General features: G+C 41.1%; 1 protein-coding gene across 2 annotated transcripts in view; it reads left to right on the top strand.

The window, feature by feature from the left end:
* The first annotated feature begins 374 nt into the window (after positions 1-374).
* kcnip3b (Kv channel interacting protein 3b, calsenilin) overlaps positions 375-19,028 on the top strand; it is a 44,234-nt gene continuing 25,580 nt past the window's right edge. Inside the window, exons 1-2 of one of the 2 annotated variants that reach the window (XM_071483235.1) lie at positions 375-479; positions 15,416-15,590. In XM_071483235.1, coding sequence (XP_071339336.1) covers positions 474-479; positions 15,416-15,590 — 181 coding nt within the window. In that variant the 5' untranslated portion in view covers positions 375-473. Of the gene's footprint in view, positions 480-15,415; positions 15,598-19,028 lie in introns of both variants that reach the window. The other variant, XM_071483234.1, reaches the window with a different exon arrangement.

Here is a 19,028-nt window from a genome sequence, read left to right as displayed (position 1 = left end):
GAAAAGACATGAGTGTCATGGAGGGGAATTTTCCACAGCCTGGCAACCTAAAAGCTTTCCTTATTAATGTATTATTACTGATCTGTAAAGCATTAGTAAATGATTTATTAAGCAGTCATTGCTCTGTAAATGGTGCCTTACAGGAAAGCGGTCCCAGATGTGCAGTTTCCAGGTGGTCACCTAGTGCAGGTGATGTTTGAGGCTGATACAGGAGCAGAATGAAATCCTGTCCAGCCTGTTGACTCACATCATTAGGCTGGAAAGGATGAAGGTCCACTTGTTTTTCTCTCTAGCTACTCCCCTCACACCCTCCCACCCCTCCGTGTGTGTGTGTGTGTGTGTGTGTGTGTGTGTGCGTGTGCTCATGCGCGCACATTCCTTCGCATCTGGCAGTCGGAGGTTGAGGGTCCGCACAGAGAGGACGCACTCGGCAGAGAGCAGCCATCGGTGTCGCCGCTACAACACAGGAAAACATGCAGGTGAGACACGGATCAAATCCTTTCCTCCCGTCCGTCGTGCGACAACACGACAGGTTGAAATGATGTTTTTTTTTTTTTTCTGCAGGTGGCAAAGGCAAAGGCAAAAAAAAAAAAAACCCCAAAAAAACCCCAAAACCACGCGTTTAAGTTGAACTGCCAGCCTGGGTTTGCTCGCCAGGCTACTTGTTGGCTAAATTAATCACATTTATGTTCATTTTGAAATTCCTCCACGACCCTCAGCGGCTCATTTAGTCCCACTTTTCGAGGCTGAGTTTCGGAGTGAAGTTATGTAATTGCCGCCCTGCTGGCAGCTGCCTGTGGAGGAGACGCGTCGCTTTCAGCGCGCAGCAGAAATCCTGCAGACGGCTTCCAGCAAGTGTCACTTGGCATCACGTCTTCCACCACGACTTTCCCTCCCTCTGACTCCGACAGTTTTTAGCGTGTGCGGTTTATCGATGTGATTTCTAGTATGTGTGTGTGTGTGTGTGTGTGTGTGTGTGTGTGATGGAGGGACCACCTCGTGTGGCTCCAAGCGGTTTACGCGTGACTTACGGTCTAGTTCAAAATCCGCACGGTCTGCCTCAAATCCTCAAATCTAGGAAGAGGAGGGAGATTGAGTTTGTAATTCTGCCTGTGCTTGTTTTGTTTCTTGTTGATGAATCAATTTACCAGATCAGCCCTCAGCAACAAGCACCCTCTGAGTCTAAATCCGAGGTAATAGACTATTTAGTGAAAGCCCAGCCTCCCCAAAGTGGCTTCCAACACCTTGCAAGGCAATGCTCATTAATACTCCCAGAATGATATTTCTGGCTGAGTTTCCCTCTCTATGAATGCTTTTCATGGTGCTGCAAAACAAGGAAAACCTGTTACTGCTGATGCAAATGAAGTCCTCTTAGGAATCATGGCAGCTCCTCCATGCCTGGTTGCAAACAGTCCACAAGGAGAGAGGAAGCTGCATTCTGCTGTTCTCGATTTAAACTCAGAGTTTACTTGTGCGTTTGTGCAAACACAAGATCACTGACAGGAGAAACATTGATATTTATGGTCCTGCTAGACAAGAACAAATGGTCTCTTCCTACACACTCACCTCTGGATGCACACAAACATCTCACACCTGCATGAGCACACACAGGTTTCAGTGATGAGCTTGTGGATGGAGGTTGGACTACAAGCAGGAGGAGGATGAGGCAGAGCTTCTCTGAGTGATGAGACTCATCATCAATCACTCAAGGAGTGGCAGCATTCAATCGATCAATCACACAATCATAATGAGATGGGGAGCTGAGGTCTGTGGGCTTAAGCCTGGATGCATTTTTTTTTTCAGATGCACGTGCACTTGTTATTTCTAGTTTCTGATTTATCGCGTTTGCGTGGTTGGATTGATATTTGTTAGGGTTGCAAGAAACTGTTTATTTTCATTATCAGTTAATGTTGAGACTGGTTTTTCGATTGATCAATGAATGAGTGTAAAAATTGACAGCAAATTGTGAAAAATAGCCACCGCTAGTGCCCAGAGCTTGTGGTGACGTTTTTACAGTGTCTTGTTTTGTCCCAGAAACATTTACTTTGTCTGTACTGATGAGTAAGAAAACCAGGAAATATTAGCATTTAAGAAGATGGAACCAATCAATCAAAAAATCACTTACTCTTTGCACCTCTAATCTACTGTTTACTTTCTCAATTAATTGATCGATTGTTTGAAATATCAAATGGTGATAAAGTCCAAGGTGATGTCTTTATTTTTGAAATGCAACACTATTAAATTTAATATCACAAAAGACAAAGCAAAGCAGCACATTCTTTCATTCTCACACAATTCTCACTGGGCAATGTTTGGCATTTTTCCTAATTAACCATCTTTTTTTTTTTTTTTTAAAGAGGGCCATTTTTCCTGTTCCACTTGTATGAATGTTGAATGTAAGTGTAATTTCACACTGGCGACACTTGGATGGAAAACATGTTTGAAATCATGAGCAGCAGCTGCCATTATTACCACCAGTTTGACATCTGCCACAGTCCGACTGCTGCAGCACCTCTCCTTCAGCATTTAGCCCCCCCCCCCCCCCATCTTTCTGGCTATTGACATGCAGGTGTTTGAATTAAATCACGCTGTGAGGCAACTGTGAGCCTGATATTTTAGTGTGTGACTCACTTCAGTTTATTTTTTGCCAAAGAATGACTGTATGAGCAGTAGGGGTTTGTAGTTGTTCATTCATTCTGAGTCATTTTCAGTGAGATCAGACTGTCTGTCAGAAAGGGTCCTGACATATTCTTCTAGGCTGTAAAATATCATTATATGTCAGATCTTTCATCAGTGTGAAAAATATTCGGTGCATTCCGAGAATGATTTGTTTGTGTTGCAGTCTTGAATTTACTTGATTTAGTGATCCCATTTCCTCCATCCGCTTTCATCCACTTCTACCTCTTATTACCTGCTATTACTGCGTCTTATTGTCAACAAATCAAGCCTTTTTAAAAATGAAAGCATGAGGCGAACTTAGAAAGTCGCCTATCTAGAGACAGTCTAAAGCTTTATTTATAGTTATACGTCACCGCAGTGTGCACCTCCTCAAAAATGTAACTTCACCTCAGGGCCACAGCAGCTACAGAGGAACCACATGTGGAGTGCAGTGAACTGTGATTGGTCAACATGGGCTGCTTGTGGTTTCTCATACAAGTTTCTGATGCTGATGCAACCGGCATTAAAGAAGTTGAAGAAAGACTCAGTGGCCTTCTCCTTTATAAGTAAAATAAAATAAAGTTAAATAAAGTTGGATGAAGATCCGGTTATATAAGTACATTGTTGTTCAGCCGTCGCTCTGTGTCACAGGGTGAAGCGAAGCCATTATATATGAGTATGGATGTGGAATTCTTTATTACTGAGTATCAGAAAGAGGAGTACCTTTAATCATTTTAAATGTAGTTTGAAAACATGGCTGAAGGACCCTCTGATCTGCACTCACAGGGCTAAGAGACACTGATTATGTAGCCAGCATTAGTACTGTGTCTGGATGGATACAGTATCTGTTTTAACAGTGTTGAGAATACTGATGCTATGCTCCCTAGCTGGGAACTAGTATTGTTTTCTATTGTTTGTTCCAGAGTTAATACTTTTTTCTTTTGATTTTCATATTCTATCATCTCTGTTTGTCATAGTGGAAGGTTTCAATTCACCACAACCAGCTGTTTTATTTCTGCACATCACTGGTGGCTGCCGCTCAGGGACTACAGATGAAAATGAGCTTTTAGCAACTGTATGTCTGGCACAATAAATATATTCTGTGTTGTGCCTGTCAAAAAAACAAAACAAAAAAAAAATTAAAGCAGATCTCAGATCTTAACATGTCACGTGGCTGCATTCTGCTTTACTGAACATACCAAGTATGTGAAAACAGAATCCTTTCTGTGATTGATTTTTCTCTGTATGATTCAACAAGTCCCCTAAATTAAACAACAAAATACATTGTTTGTCTGTGCCCTCGACAACAACACAAAGAATCTGTGATTTCTGATCTAACACCTTTCATATGCTGTTACAAGTGAGTGTTGGAAAATAAATCTGTTTTATGTCAATGCTATCATTAAGGTTTGGTTTGGTTTAGGCACCAAATCAACTCGGTTAGGTTTGAGTAAATGTCATGAGTGAAAATAGCTGTTTTGTTAATATTGGGGAATCTTTACCATCATGGTTACAATAATACTGACTTGGTTAAGGTTAGGGAACATTAGTAGTTACAGCTAAAACAAACCAACGGTGACTGTTGGTTGGAAACAAATGGCCACGAAAAACCTGTTTGTCACGTTTGGTGACCAGCTATCCTTCTCCGACCATGTTGTGTCTGTCTCCCTGCTTTACCTCAGGCCTTACCTGGCTCAGAACACGGTGGCACATCTGGTTTGCAATCTACCTAAAAGAGCACGTGCCACTCAGCTGCTCACTGACCTCCACTGGCCGCCTCTGGGTGTCGGAATCAAATTCCAGTCTCTATTACTTGCCTATAAAGTGACGCCTGGGTCTGCACGCACCTACCTGAACTCAGTCATACAGGCTCCTTCTCGGCCACTGTGTATCCTCAAGAATCTCCTAGAGACTCATCTCCTCCTGTCCTAACACCTCTAACAACCTGACATGCCTAACTTGCACTTTCTGTGCACGTCGTACCTTCTTGCACTTTGTCGTAATGAACATTTAGCACTTTGTGCTTACTCCAAGGTCTCCTGCTGTACTGAAGCTTGAGTGTAGTTTCTCACTTGTAAGTTGCTTGGCCAAATTAGAAAGTGTCAATGTAAATATGACAAGAAACTGAATATCGTCAGTGATAGATCGCTGGTCAAATAGAGTATGTCTCCTTGAGCTGTAGGAAATTATAATGGCTATTAATTAATCCAAAAAAATAACTGGCATTGAATCGATGAAAAAAATAATTATTAGTTGCTCTCCTAGTCATTTTTTGTGGAGGACAGTGTAATTTGATCAGTTTGATCTATGGACTTCACTACCATTCTGTCATGTTTTCAGTTATTGGTTCTACTATGGATAATAAGGAATGATGTGTAGATGTTATTTATTTATGAACTGCTGAACACATCTGTAATTGAAATATTGTTTCTTGTGATGGCAAAACCAGCCCATAGTTGCTCTCCTCTTATTCTGAAGGATTTGATTTAAATCCCCTCAGAACTGTACCAAAGATAAAGACACTTTATCTGCAGTGTGGACAGTAAGGTCCTCATAACAAGAATTGTAGAGTGGCCTTTTCCTTTAAGACACTCAGCCTGATGCTGCAGTTTCCACAGAGCAGCGTGTCAATCAAAGCAGTCACACACAGTCAACCTGCACAGATCAGTGACGCTAAACCAGACAGGCTGACGGCAACAACACACACACACACACACACACACACACACACACACACACACACACACACACAGTGTATTGTGCTGCACCTGATACAGTGTCTGAGGGACCCACCTGTTCAATAGGTGGAGTGATTGGTAGATTTAGACTCATTAAATAATTTAACAGGTCTGGTAATTGTATCCTTTAAAGTGGGAACAGGAATGGGCACCGCTCACTCCTGATCCAACATCAAGACACCAAACTCAGAGGGGAGCTACTCTTCACAGCACTGCAGAAAAACAGGGCATTTGAAGACGGTAGCTTGAGCATAAAATTGTCATTCTTGCTGAAATCTTCATTTTATCTTACAGTAGTTTAATTTCATCAGGATCTGGGCTTTACAAATGCAGCATATTTATCATCAGAAATAAGCTCTGATATGTTAAATCAGTCCAAATGGAGAATTTCTTTTTCTTCAGCATACTGTGGGTTGGTGAGCATAAAGAAACACATATACACAGACACACAGACACACACTCAGAGCCAACATGATTTTACTGAGCTAAGCAGAGTATTATCGACTCACAAGGGTGAAAATGCAGTGAGGTGAAGAGATGTTGCTCTAAAATATCAATCACTGATCAGTTAATGTTGTGATGTTCATACATGGTATCTTTATTATCTGTCAATATACTTATTGGGGAGTAACTGATGTGTTTGGCATGGATGTGTGTGTGTGTGTGTGTGTGTGTGTGTGTCAGAGAGAGGAGAAGAGCTGATAATTGAAACATGGCTCTTCTGTTGCTTGGAGCCTCCCCAGAGTATTAATTCTCTCTCCACATGAAGGCTCACACATCAATACAATACTCTTTCACACACACACACACGCACACACACAGGCACACACGTGCACACTCAGCGTGCAGTCCATATGGAGGTGCCATCCTCCCACAGACACACTGATTTGCACTGACAGCCATACTGAGAGGCTCAAGCAGTCAGGACACAAATAGTATCAGCTCTCGACCATCAGCCCCCTCACATATTTTCTTCAGAATGCGGCAGGCTTCATGTAAAGAGCTGCACTGAGCACGACCTCGTCTCGGAGAACATGTACTGTAGATAATGTAGATATTATCTATCAACTTTCAGTTAAGGTTACGGGTCTGTTGGTTATTTAAGGCAACAAACTAAAAACCGAAGAGTCCAGCATCTGTGAAGCTGTTTTTCTGTTGTCGAGCAAGTCGACTTGTTTTTGTTTTACATAAAAATGTGTTTTGTTTTGTTTTTTTATTTTTTGCCTCAGCTGCACTATGTGTTTTGTCTGAGAGTGATCTTCCATAAACAAGGACCCCATAGGTTGTTTGTGCAAGCAGCTTATTACAACCCACAGTTGTGTTTACATTACTAAGTCGCGTGTAGTGGTCGCGTGAGACAGCACCAGTCTTTTCAGAAAATGTCCCAGAATGATATGTTGTCATTCAAGTGCCAAAGCTCTCTAGTGGCTAATTATCACTAATTATGACAGAAGCAAAGGAGGAAGTCAGCTGGCAATGTCATAGAGTGATAAAGGCCACATTGGGAGTTTCCCTTTTCAACATTTCAACATGTTTCTTTTAACCACGCTCTTTCTATAAACTAAACCACTTGCCTATTATTGTAACCATGATGACGAAGGTCCTCTAACCTTAAGGAGGGACCTATTGTAACCGAAACCATTACCAGATCTTTACCACAGTCTTATCATAACAGGTTAGATATTTATTTTTAAACAGTCATTTTTAACAGTTTATCTATCTCCTACCACTGGTAGGAAACACTCTTATGGGTCTTATCACAGGGTAGGGACAAACAACCTGTATGGGTGTTTTGTTGGGGGAGTTGTTGGCTTCCCTTGTTGATTTGGATTTTATTTATCTGGACAAATTATATTACAGGGTAAAGGAGTTGTGTTTTTATATGACAAGACTATACAGCATCCCCTCCTATAACAAAAAGAGAAAACTAAAAGGAAACAATAAACAATTTAAATGAGGGGGGAAAAAAACAAAAGAGAGGACAGTCAGTGAGTCTTTCAAACTAAATGATAAAATGCATAGTCATTGCCCTCCAGAACAATAAATATGAGCTTATTCTGATCTGAGTGCCTTATATAATAATTCCATATGGACACAAAAGCTAATTAGTTGGCAGTTTAAATAAACCAACATTAACTATTAATTGAAAATGGGAAAATAATGGAGATCTCTCATGTCCGAGTCGCACTTTTTTTTAACCGTCCACCTGCATAGATCTCCTACCTACGAGGTTATGTGGCTATAAAACATTTCACCGCCTCTGCTTTTGTTCCACACAGAGACACAGCTCACAGAGGTCCCTGTCAGCTAAATGTAGCATTAGGCCTTTGAACAAATGGTAAATGCTATAGAGAGTAAACCTACAGTCTTATAGAGGTGGGTGGACAACAAAATGAAAATAGAGTTAGCAGTGTGTTTCAAATCAACCAAAGACATGAAAGTCAAGTCTGTCTCCCAGAACTACGATGGTCAGTCAAGTCATAGGAAGTGGTAGAGGAAGGTTGTGAGTGAACAGAGGGCTGGATCTTTACACCAGATACCAGTTCACATCCTGAGTCCCGAGTTCGGTTGTAAAATACTGACGTTAAAGACAGTAAAATATTTAAAATGTAAACACATCCTGTCTTGTGTTTTGTCAGTGATGACTTCTTATGCTATTTAACCAAGGCAACAATTTTCCCCAAAGTGCAGAGTGTTTTTCAGATATGAACTGTGCAACTTAATTAAAAACATTTCCTAATTATGTTGATTAAAAAACATAATTAACTTAAAAGTATGTTTTTCCAATATATATCTGCTGTTGCAAATTAGTGGTACATAAGCATAACTTCAGGGAGACAGGGTTGTGTGTGTATACTTTAGAGTTTAGTATCCCTCTCTCATACAGACTGAAACTGACAAAACTGAAAGTGCAGAGACAGATATATCCTGACGTTCAGTCCGTAGTAGGGGTCAAGCTTTTTGGTGAGTTTTGGCTCATTGTTTTCGCTCTCTGATCGATACATGTATGGTTCTGGTTCACTCTCACTGTTCTGAGCAGGCAGCTGTTTTCAGCTGTACGCTACCTGCTCAGCACCAAACAGCAGACAGGCACAGGTAGAAACCAGCTGGTGGAAAGATTTGCAGCTGAAGAGCCAGGTACTTCCCCCAGGAGTCGGTAGGGACCAAAAACAGAGCTAAAAGAGAGTGATAACTCCATATGAACGATAGTATTGCTCCATAACTGCTGGATGTGTACATAAACAACTGCTTACAAACAATTTTACCATATCAGTTTAAAGGTAATGGAAAATCAGTTACTACAGGTTTAACACAGAGGACATTTTCTAACCAGCAGAGTCATACTCTTTGTCACCAGTGAATTTCCCATTAAATCAGTGATCTTTAAAAGAAGAGCAGAAGCTATTTTATTTTGTGCTGATGATCATTTTATAACTCTAGGCATCACTTCATTCCATTGTGTCTACACAGAATCCCAGCAACATCAGAGGTGAATCAGTTCGTCGTTCTCATGCAGCTTCACACCTGCATGGCAGAGATTTGAGACCATCTTGATCTTGCACACAGCAGGGCTCCTCTGCAGGAAATCCCTGGTGGTCGAATTTATGTGCGAGGGTTTTATCGAGTATTTACTTTATCTGCCTTTGTGCTGTCAGTCCTTGTCATTGGGCTCCTCCTCTTGCGTGCTCGTCTCTTTTCTCTGCATATGCACATGGGCTTACACACACATACACACACACACACATACACACACACACACACACACACACACACACACACACACACAAACTGTCTCCCTCCCCTTTATGTTTAGATCCCAGTTGGTTTTTCTGCTTCACCTGGAGAGGAGTCTGGTGACAGGTAGCATTATGGTGAGGTGAGGGGGGGGGGTGAGGTTGTGTGTGTGTGTTGGTGGTTGGGTGTGTGGAGCGGAGAAAGAGATGGAGGAGTGATTGACTGTGAAATAAATTGGAGGGAATGAAGAGCTGAGGCGATGGAGGGATAGAGGACAGATTTGCGGCAGCATCCATGGTGAAGAGAAACAATATTAACAGCTAATGAATTGACTGTTGTTGTTCGCGTCCTCCATTGTATGCATATGTGTGTTCGTGAATGCGTGAGTACTCTCATTTTCTTTTCAAGTGAAATCAGGTTAGGTCTTTGAAATGTAGCCTGATGGCTCAATTAGATCTCCTGAGAGTTTTATGAAGGAGTGTTGAACAATAAATAGATACTGAAATTGAAAACGAGCAAAGAAAGTTTGTGTTTTAGTTTGTGGGATGAAAAGAGAAAGAGAAAAGAAACAACTTTTTAGTTTAATGACCTTTTAAAATTTTTTTCATGTAAGCTGTCAGCTAATAGCTAATGCAGTCAGTCCAGTAGAACTGAAGTCTAGATGCTGTAAGTGACCTTTTCGTCAGTGTTAGAACGACAAGTTCTTGATTTCAAACAGAAGAAGACAAAAGCAGTTTATAACTGTAACTACTAGATTTTAACAGGTATAGCAAAATAAGTCGTTGAGTCTTTTAAAAATCCTGTAAGTGGACTTGAATATGCACTTTATGACTACATGCATAATATCATTATAAAAGCTAAAGCTATCATGGCCGAGGCAAATCATTTTCATCCTCACCAGTTGATGATATGGAAATGAATAAACTTGTTCTTGTATTCCTTGTAAAGTTAGGTCAGATTGTTCAACTGTGAAGTATGAGAGAGAAAAAATTTTAAAAATAATTTGAATATGTATTTGGTTATTAGTGGGATGTAATGCTTGATTACTGTAGGATAGTTCATTCAGGAGAGACTTCATTCTGAGTCAACAAATAAACTTTTATTGCCATGTGAAAAACAAGAGAGGAAAAGTGAGGGATGTGAGTCGCCTGTGAGAAGACCCCATCGTGATGTCATCACACTATATGGGGGTGAGGCTCTGTGAAGTATAGGAAAGATTGATTTGGCTTAAACCATGTGTGGAGAAATCTGAAGTATGACCCACCTGCACTGTCCAGTTAAAGTCACCAAGCTGTGATTGGACAGTTGCAGTTCGGGGGAGGGGTTTAGTGAACCATCAGTCCTTCATTTAATTTAACGCAGGTTTGTTAGGTTGCCAGTTTTGAGGGTTGTTTGAACCTCAGCAGTATCACTGAGCTGCAGCATGGGTATGTTGTCGTTTGTCGTATGTGTAATATATTAAAGGGGAGGTGAATTTGTGTGTGTGCTCCTGTGTGTGCATTTGGGTCTTGGTATATTTATAGTCTGTGCACTGTGTCTGCTTTTATGTCTCTCTTCCTTTGTGGTGGGTGCATCTGTGTGGTCTTACACAAGTATGTGGGGTTATTTTTGTATTTCTGTACTTAAGATGTCCTCACAAACATAGAATGTAAAAGTCAAGTAGGATTTCTAAATGCAGAAATGTACACATGGTAAGAAAGGTAAGAAAAAAAGCAAATGTGCCATTTTACAGGTCAGGTCTGCAAAAATTAGGTAAAAATATACGTGTATGCATAATTACACCCCTTGTTTAATTAAAAAATGTCTTTTTGAATGTCAAATGATGTCTAAACGCAAGCAGTCGTACAATAAATAAGTCTAATATAAACAACATTTCAACAATGAATAATCTGCTCAAAGAATGTTATGGAGTAGTTTAACACAGATTAATGACAGGCATCTTGAAAATGGATAAATAGATGAGAATAGGTCTTGAGAAAGAAGGATTAGGTGTGTGACCTGAGGATTTTCCATGAAGTGGCAAGTTGAAGTACATTTTGACCTTGAAGAAGCAGTCAGGCAGAACAGAGGAACCTCAGCGACCTGAGTTTGAGTCATACTGAGGGAAAGTGTGAGGAACATGTGATGTGGGACCTTATAGCAGAACATGAGAGAGAGAGACCTGCTGTATCTCCACCATGGCCTGGTAGAATGTTAATCACATATAACTTATTAATGGACACTCCCCTCCCCTAATAGGACATTACACAAATACATGTCTCTCTCTCTGTGTCTCTCTCTACCCTTCCCATCAATGTTTCCATCTTTTCCATCCCACATTGTCACTAAAATTACATCCATGATGCTTCAGCTGCTCTAATTCTGTCAAGATTTCTTTTGTCTCAAGTTTGCTTTGTTGGCATGACCATAATGACCAAAAACAGCTATGCAAAAGCAAGTTGTGCAAGATTTAAAAGACATAAAAAAGTAAGAACATTAAAAAGGGGTTTGCACCAGTGGGAGGCAAATAGTGGCCTGCGGGCCATATATGACCTTCAAACAAAAACATGTGGCCCCACAACAAAAGCTGAAGTTTTAGCTTTCATAATTTGCATCAAAAGTTTTACATAAGTTATCATATATCCAACAATGTATATAAAGGTTTGTGTAAATCCCAGTAAATATGTCCTTTTAGTTTCTAATAATAGTCAATAATTTGTGTGAGCTTAATTTTCCCTCTGACTATATGTTATTTGGTCCAGATTCTCTCAGTGTTGGGTACACTGGACTAACAGTAAGAGGACCTCATGTAATGAGGCCACAGTTTACACTTCATGTAAACCAACATTCATTGAACCAACAACACGGCGACTGATCTTTAATAATTTATATCAGAGCATAGCGATGTGCTCCGCGTCGCTGCTCTGTGTTTGCTTGGAGCGTTATGGGTATATGCTCTGCCTGATGTTTGTGTGTGTATGTGTGGTTCAGAGGCACACATTACATGAGGGAAGTGCTGCCCCAGGACAAAGCTAGCTGAAGCGTTAAGAAGGAATAGAAGATTAAAAAAAAGTCGTTGAAATTGTGTGTGTGTGTGTGCTTTATGATTGGGATTATGCCTGCCTGTCCAGCCGTCCATGAAAAAAACCCATAATGTAACACGAATGAATTTTCTTGTGTTTACATCGTGTCTGTCTGCATTTGTTTGTCTCGCGGCCTTCTCTTTCCAATTTGTGACTTCCACTAAAAAAGCCACACTGAAAACAATTCTTTTTTCTAATTTACTTCTCCTGAGAAGTGAGTCACCACTGAGCTCTTCCCCGGCCTCTTTTCATATTACTCCTCTGTGCTGAACCACGGTTGATCTGTGGATAAATAGATGTTGGTATAATTGTTTCTCTCATCTCTTTCCATTTCACTGTGTTGTCATCATGTTCGAGCCTGTGTGTTTGTGTGAGTGTGATCTATGCAGATGTTCACTCCTCTCTGTGTACATTTCCCTCCTCGTAGTCTTCCTTCCTTCCCGCCTTTTCCTTTCTTATTTTTGCTCTTTTTATCCGCGTGTTCATGTGGAAGATGCACAGAAATAGCCTTGCAGATGTAGTCCCCAGCAAAGTGCTTTCATATCTTCATCTCCTCCATCCTCCCATCCTCCATCCCTCCGTCCTCTGGACGTCCTTTGCCCTTCTTCTCAGATAGGCCGCAATTCATTATGCTAATTGACTTCAGTTGTTCCAGGAACATGAGCAGACCTTGTTCCCCTCACATCTTTTCCCTTTTGCTCTCTCTCTCTCTCTCTCTCTCTCTCTATTTTTCCTTTGTCGTTCTCTCTCACTATCTTAAAGTATACGGGATTTGCATGGTCAGACTCCCATGGGATCAAATAGCCGTTTAAAATCCTCTGTGTGTGTGTGCTCTCCTCGTCCTCCCATCTCCCTCCTTTTCTCCCCCTCTTTTCCCTCTGTCTTCCTTTGCTTTCCCGTCCTCCCCACAGAGTAAACAGAGCCTCTGTTTGTTCTGTGTTCACCTCTTTCATCTTCTTCCCCACACTCGCTCCAGTGCGTGTGCGTTTGCTGTGCATGTGTGTGTGCGTTTTGCATGTGCCCAACAGGAGCAGCTTAAAAGAGCTTCTTGAGAATTTAAAGAAAGACATTCTTGCTAAATCAGATCACATCAGATCAAATCGGTGTTTGCTGTAAAAAATGTTAACTGAAACTGAAATGATGCCAAGAGATGAAGGAAAGAAAGTGAAAAATATATTAGAGCAAAAAACTTCGATGTCAAATCTATCTCCACTGATGAAAGAGGATAAACGCTGAATATGAATGAGTTGGAGGGGAATGGTCTGGCATAGTAAGAATCACGATGATGAACTGGAGCTGAATATGAAAATGAACAGAAACAGCCTTTTAATTAGTCTGAAATTGAACCTTAGGGTAGATATTTTAAGATGTTACAGTGCTTAACTCAGAAATATTGAAGTAACCTCACCCGCACCCTGATTTCTAAGAAAGCTGACGTCAAGGTTTATGTCTTTAACTGGGAAACCTCTTAACTGACCATCACAGATTTCAGCATTTGAAGATGAAGTGGAAATTAGCTCATCTCTCTCCAGTGCACTCTGAGTCTTTTTCCTGCATCCTCTCAGTGGCAGTGGATTGCTGTGAGGTAGTGCATCCAAACTGTTGTAATCCATCCTTATTAAAACATTTCCAGACCATATGGAGGGTGAAACAGCTACATGATGGTATCAATGGCTTATGAAACTTTGATGTGGGGTGTACAGTTAAAACACACAGATCCAAGACTTTATTACTGTGATATTTAATTAATGATGATTGGATGGAAGGATGATTTTTTTTTTTATAGACATTAAGAAAACATTACAAATCACAGCTCTAGCTGTAAAATGAAAAGTAAATGATCATTACTTATTCTCACTTACATTAGTTAAAGCATCCATAATGCCATTTGGTTGGTATTTAAGGCTTATTAATGAAAAAAATGTAAATTAATTATTGAATCTAATATGAATACAATTCATCACTTAAAACTGCTCTAATCAGTAGTTTTGCATTAACAACAGCTCAAGGGGCTACATGTAATGTGATGTTTCCCTCACAAGCTACTGATATTCAGAATGTTAAGGCGTCTTTCACCTCATTGTTTTAGATTTCTGACCCACAGCTGTTTTGGTTCACTCTCACTGCCCCCATCACTGTCCGTCTTCAGCCGTAGCAGAAGCTGTTTTCAATGGAAAAGCTGTACTGAACCAATTTAGCAGCTAAAGAGCCAGATTGTTCCCTCAGGAGTTAGTAGAGACCAGAACAGAGCTAAAAGAGAGTGGGTATTGGATATTCAAGCGTTATCACCTTATATCCACCATATCAACTTATATTCCAACCTACTCGGTATACATCACATGAAGGGATACTATGTTATCGTTCACTGCATGTTTCCACTGCTGCCAAGTTGCCAAAGAAATCTTGCGTCAACATCGACTGCAGCTGAAGACAGCAAATTTGAAAATAAAAACAATGTGGGGGTGTGCAGTTAGTGGCTCGAGGCTACACACTCTACCAAGGCTCTGACTGAACCGCCACCTGTCATGTTGCATTGTGGGTAATGTAGGTGCCAAAAAGACGGATGTCTGTGGTTCTGCTGCATCGATTTTCTACTTTTCTCCTTTAAAATGTCCATCATGAGTCTGGAGTGCAATGTTAAACCTGCACAGTGCTCTTTTAACCAAAGAACATATGATCGTGATGGTAAAAGGTATGTATTTAATTTTTCATGGGTTATCTCTATGTTCAGCACTCAGTTATGGTTTGGAAGAGAAAAGGACAAACATGAAGGCAGTAGTAAATGAGGTGTCCTGGGAGTGTCCTTGTGAAGGTCTGTGCAGGGAGCTGGGAGGGGGTGGAGACCAGTGATTAAACAGTGAAGTGTGTCTGCTGTGTGCTGCCTGGTCATACAACAAGAGGTTCTGACTGATTGCTGCACTAAAGTACAAGTTTCCTTTTAAAAAGAGGAGCCATAGCAGACAGTGTAGCTCGGCACAAACTGGACTCAAAACCTCAGATAACAAGACTCTCATAAAATACTGAGAACTGAACTTCTTTTGAACCTCTCTAAAGTGTAACACCTCCAGATCAGAGGATAATCATATCTTTCCGGCACCCACATAATCTCCTGCTTAATTTAAAGGTTTCAGACAGTTTGTTTAATTTCCACATCGACCTGAACACTCCTCTCTCTCCCCCTCCCTCCTCCCTCCTCGTACCCTATCCTCCCCTCCCTCAAAGGTGGATGGCAAGGTGGTCGATGGCAGCCTGCTCGGAGATGCCAACGGCGTCGAGCCTGCGCCAGGCAGAGTGAAGGATTCTGGGAAGTGGCAGAAGCCGCGGTTCTCTCGGAAAGCTCTGATGAAGTGCTGCCTGGTCAAATGGATCATCGCTAGCACACAGCCACAGGACAAAGGTGAGGGGTGGGGGGGGGGGTATGATGGGGAATTAGTGTGATTTGTTGGTGAGACTAATGATGTGGTGAACGCACAACAAACGTAACTAACAGTATTTGAATTGATCGTTAAATCGACTGGATGGACCTCTCCCAGCCTCCTGAGGTCCCTGTGGGCACAACTGACTCATTGTGCCGGGCTGTTGACCTCAGGGTCAAGTACCCTGAGATCATTCAGTTGCATACACTCATTTATCAAATGTCTCTACAGCCTCGGTTCACCATTAATATTCTCTACACAGACCTGAAGTACTATTATACTCCACCTCCTCCACCTCTGTGCCCCCAAACGGATCATTTCTCCCTTTCACAAGCATTCATATACATGCACATAGTTATTGTGGAAAACAACTGGAAGAACTGAGGTAACAGTGCATAATAAAGCCCAGGATTTACAATATAATTTTGTTATATCAGTGAGGTACCAGTACAATTCTTATTGGTTCCCACTGGTACTTAAATGTAGGTACAATGGAAGAAAATATGGCTCCGGGGAACAAGGTAGTAACAACTGGATATTTTATTATTTTTGTTAAGACTACGTGCCTACAGTGTACAGTACTGGAAAATACAACTGAAGTTTGGAAGAAATTGTGTTAACAACCCTGTGTTTACTGTGTAGATCAAGTGTAAAATGGGGAGAAGCCACAGATGATGTACGGCACACATAGCTAGATTAGCCATGTTGGATCCACCTTCAGCCATATGTTAGATTATTACATGACTTTATTATGTTGTAGTTTTTCCTCCTCAGATGAAAATTGAAACCTTACAGCTGTGCATTCAAGACAGGTATGTTTGTTTCCTGCTCCAGTGTACCTGTTATGTGCTGGTGGGTGAACATTGACATATGTATGACATAAATGAATCTCTGGAGTGCGGTTTTAACTGTCTGCCAAAGGCACCCCCCCCCCTTAACATTACATAGTAAGAATAAGATCATGTGTGACCGTTCACCCCTTTTTACTCTTTAATTAAACAATAACAACATGGATGTTAATACCATTTTCCCCAGACTTCAGTTTTGTTTCCACCACTGTACCCCATAGGTACCCAGTACTGACAAAAATACTTTAATTTGCTATAATAAATTTCTTTTTTCCTTTAAAATGTCCTGTGTAACTCCCTTGTTCCGCATAGTCTTGTTTTTTTCCACTGCCCCTCCACTTGGTTACCAGTTCTAATGTTCCTGATTCATACAACAAAAATATTGAATAAATCACTGGCTGTGTTATTAATTGTTATCAGAGCTAAAAGGCTGGTCAGGACTCCCTGACTGTTTTCCTGACCTTTCTGGATCCAGTATGTAGATTGGACTAGGCTCCAGTCCTGGTTTGTTCATGGAGTTAGTCTCAGTGCTCCACCCAGTGGTCCAGCTGTGATTGTGCACAGTTCATCTTTTGCCTGCAGGGAGAGAGAAAGAAGTGTTTCTGAATGAACGCGCTCACTGCCTGCTAAAGCTCTTAGCAACAACAAAAGCTTTGGAAATAACTAACTTCAGTAGATGTTTAAAAAAAAGGCCATATTCATGTGAAAGCAAACATGATCTAAGGCTGCACAGAGTTTTAATTAAACTATTTGAGGCAGTTTGTGTGATTGTGAGCTGTCTTTAAGGTCTGAGGTCAGTTCAGCCTCATCTACCATGTAATGGTAGCAGGTCACTGAAATGTGAGAGCTAGACTCTGTTGTATAAGACCGGTCCTTGTTGCTTATCACGCAATCCTGTTTATCACACACACACAGACACACAGACACAGACATTGTATTAGGTAGGCTTCTCCTCTTCCTATCCCTCCCTTGTCTTTAGCAGCAACACTTGACTAAGTGCTGCCTTTTTTGTTCTCAGAGCTTCATCACACATCTTTTAACTGTTAGAATTTAAGTTTAAAAATCTTTTACTATCTGTAAACATTTGTGCAAACTGCTTGGATAGAATTTATTTGGGCTGAAAGTGAGGTGGAGGTGCTGAGACACATGTTTTTGCTGCAGGTTTAGGCATTGTCCAGGATTTTTTTGGACACTGCGTGCTCTGCTTCAGGAGAAAACTTTGACAGATTCCCATCAATGTCTTTGTACATCTGAATTACATGCACTCAGTCCATTCTGTAGCTAATGCACTAAAAAGTGTGGGGAGGTGTGGTGAACTGCACAAGACACTGAACTGCAGACAGAAAACAAGCATGAAAACATGCAAAATTTGGTGGAGCACATTAGATTATGTAGTGCATATGCTGCATCTGCTCTATAGCTTCCTACATCTACTCTGTATTAGTGAGTAGAAGAGATTCAGATCTTCAGGTCTTTTTTTCTATGTCTTTGGTTGCCAAATATGTGAAAGAGGTCTCTGTGCGGGTGAAATACAAGCACAGCGAGTTAAAAAAAAAAAAAAACAGCCACGGAGAGAAAGAAAAGCAGGGCTGTGATGGGATCTATTTCATCTCAGCAGTGCTCAGGGACGAAAGGTTCAGCATTGTCGGTGGGCAAGCCCTCACCTCTGTAATGGCCAGCAGCTAAAAATAGCAGCGCAGAGATGGAGATGTGTATCAGAGAGCGATGGTGGTGGTGGTGCCAAAGCAGCTGCTGTGGATTTGTTTAGATGTGGAGGGGCCGAGACAGCGAGCAGGGATGAGCAGGATAACTGCCCAGTTTGACATACGGCTGGATATGAAGTTCTACAGCTGAGGGCGTGTGGAGAATAAGCTCAGCAGATGTAGACAGGATGCTGGTGCTGACAACAGAAGGAGAAACTGAGAGTGAGGCAACACAGGGATGCTACTCCTGCCTGCTGTGCAACTAATGATAATTTTGTCAACCAGTTGGTCAGTTATGTTTACAGCTAATTGATTAATCGTGTTCTCGGAGGTTTAATGACTTGACGAGAGAGAGAGGAGGGATGACATGTTATAAGATCCATGGTTCATATGACTGTTTTTAGGAGGAAGAAAAAGAAAGGCTTTTTTAATTCCTGCACTAGAAATATACTTGTGGCGGTGTGGAGAAGGCTTGGAAACAGCAATTAAACCATCACATAAGCGGATAAAATGTACAAAAAGAAATATTGTGAAATGCTGTTTCTGTAGTCTTAAATTTCTCAGGGATATGGGGAAATGTTGAGGGAACTGATTGCAGGATTTTTGAAGTCCTGGCTACAGCCCTGATTATTTGGTGCAGTGTTTCCATCCTTTTTTTTTCTGTGTGTGTGTGTGTGTGTGTGTGTGTGTGTGACAGATTAGTAAGCACTGTATCCCTTCATCAACACCACCTGTCATGTCACAGATGTGTTTTCAACTGGATGTTATGTAACATTATGAGTTATGTAAAAGTGGACGTTGCTAGACTCATTTTATTTTCATACAAATCATGGTGAATTTGGGATTGTTGATATTTAGGTCTTTAGAT

The sequence above is a fragment of the Trachinotus anak genome, unplaced genomic scaffold (genome assembly GCF_046630095.1).
Source record: "Trachinotus anak isolate AG129_WGS33_773 ecotype Australia unplaced genomic scaffold, CSIRO_AGI_Tana_v1 ptg000008l, whole genome shotgun sequence".
NCBI classification, from domain to species: domain Eukaryota; kingdom Metazoa; phylum Chordata; class Actinopteri; order Carangiformes; family Carangidae; genus Trachinotus; species Trachinotus anak.
Note: the sequence above shows the minus strand (reverse complement) of the source record. Positions and strands in the feature narration are given on the sequence as shown.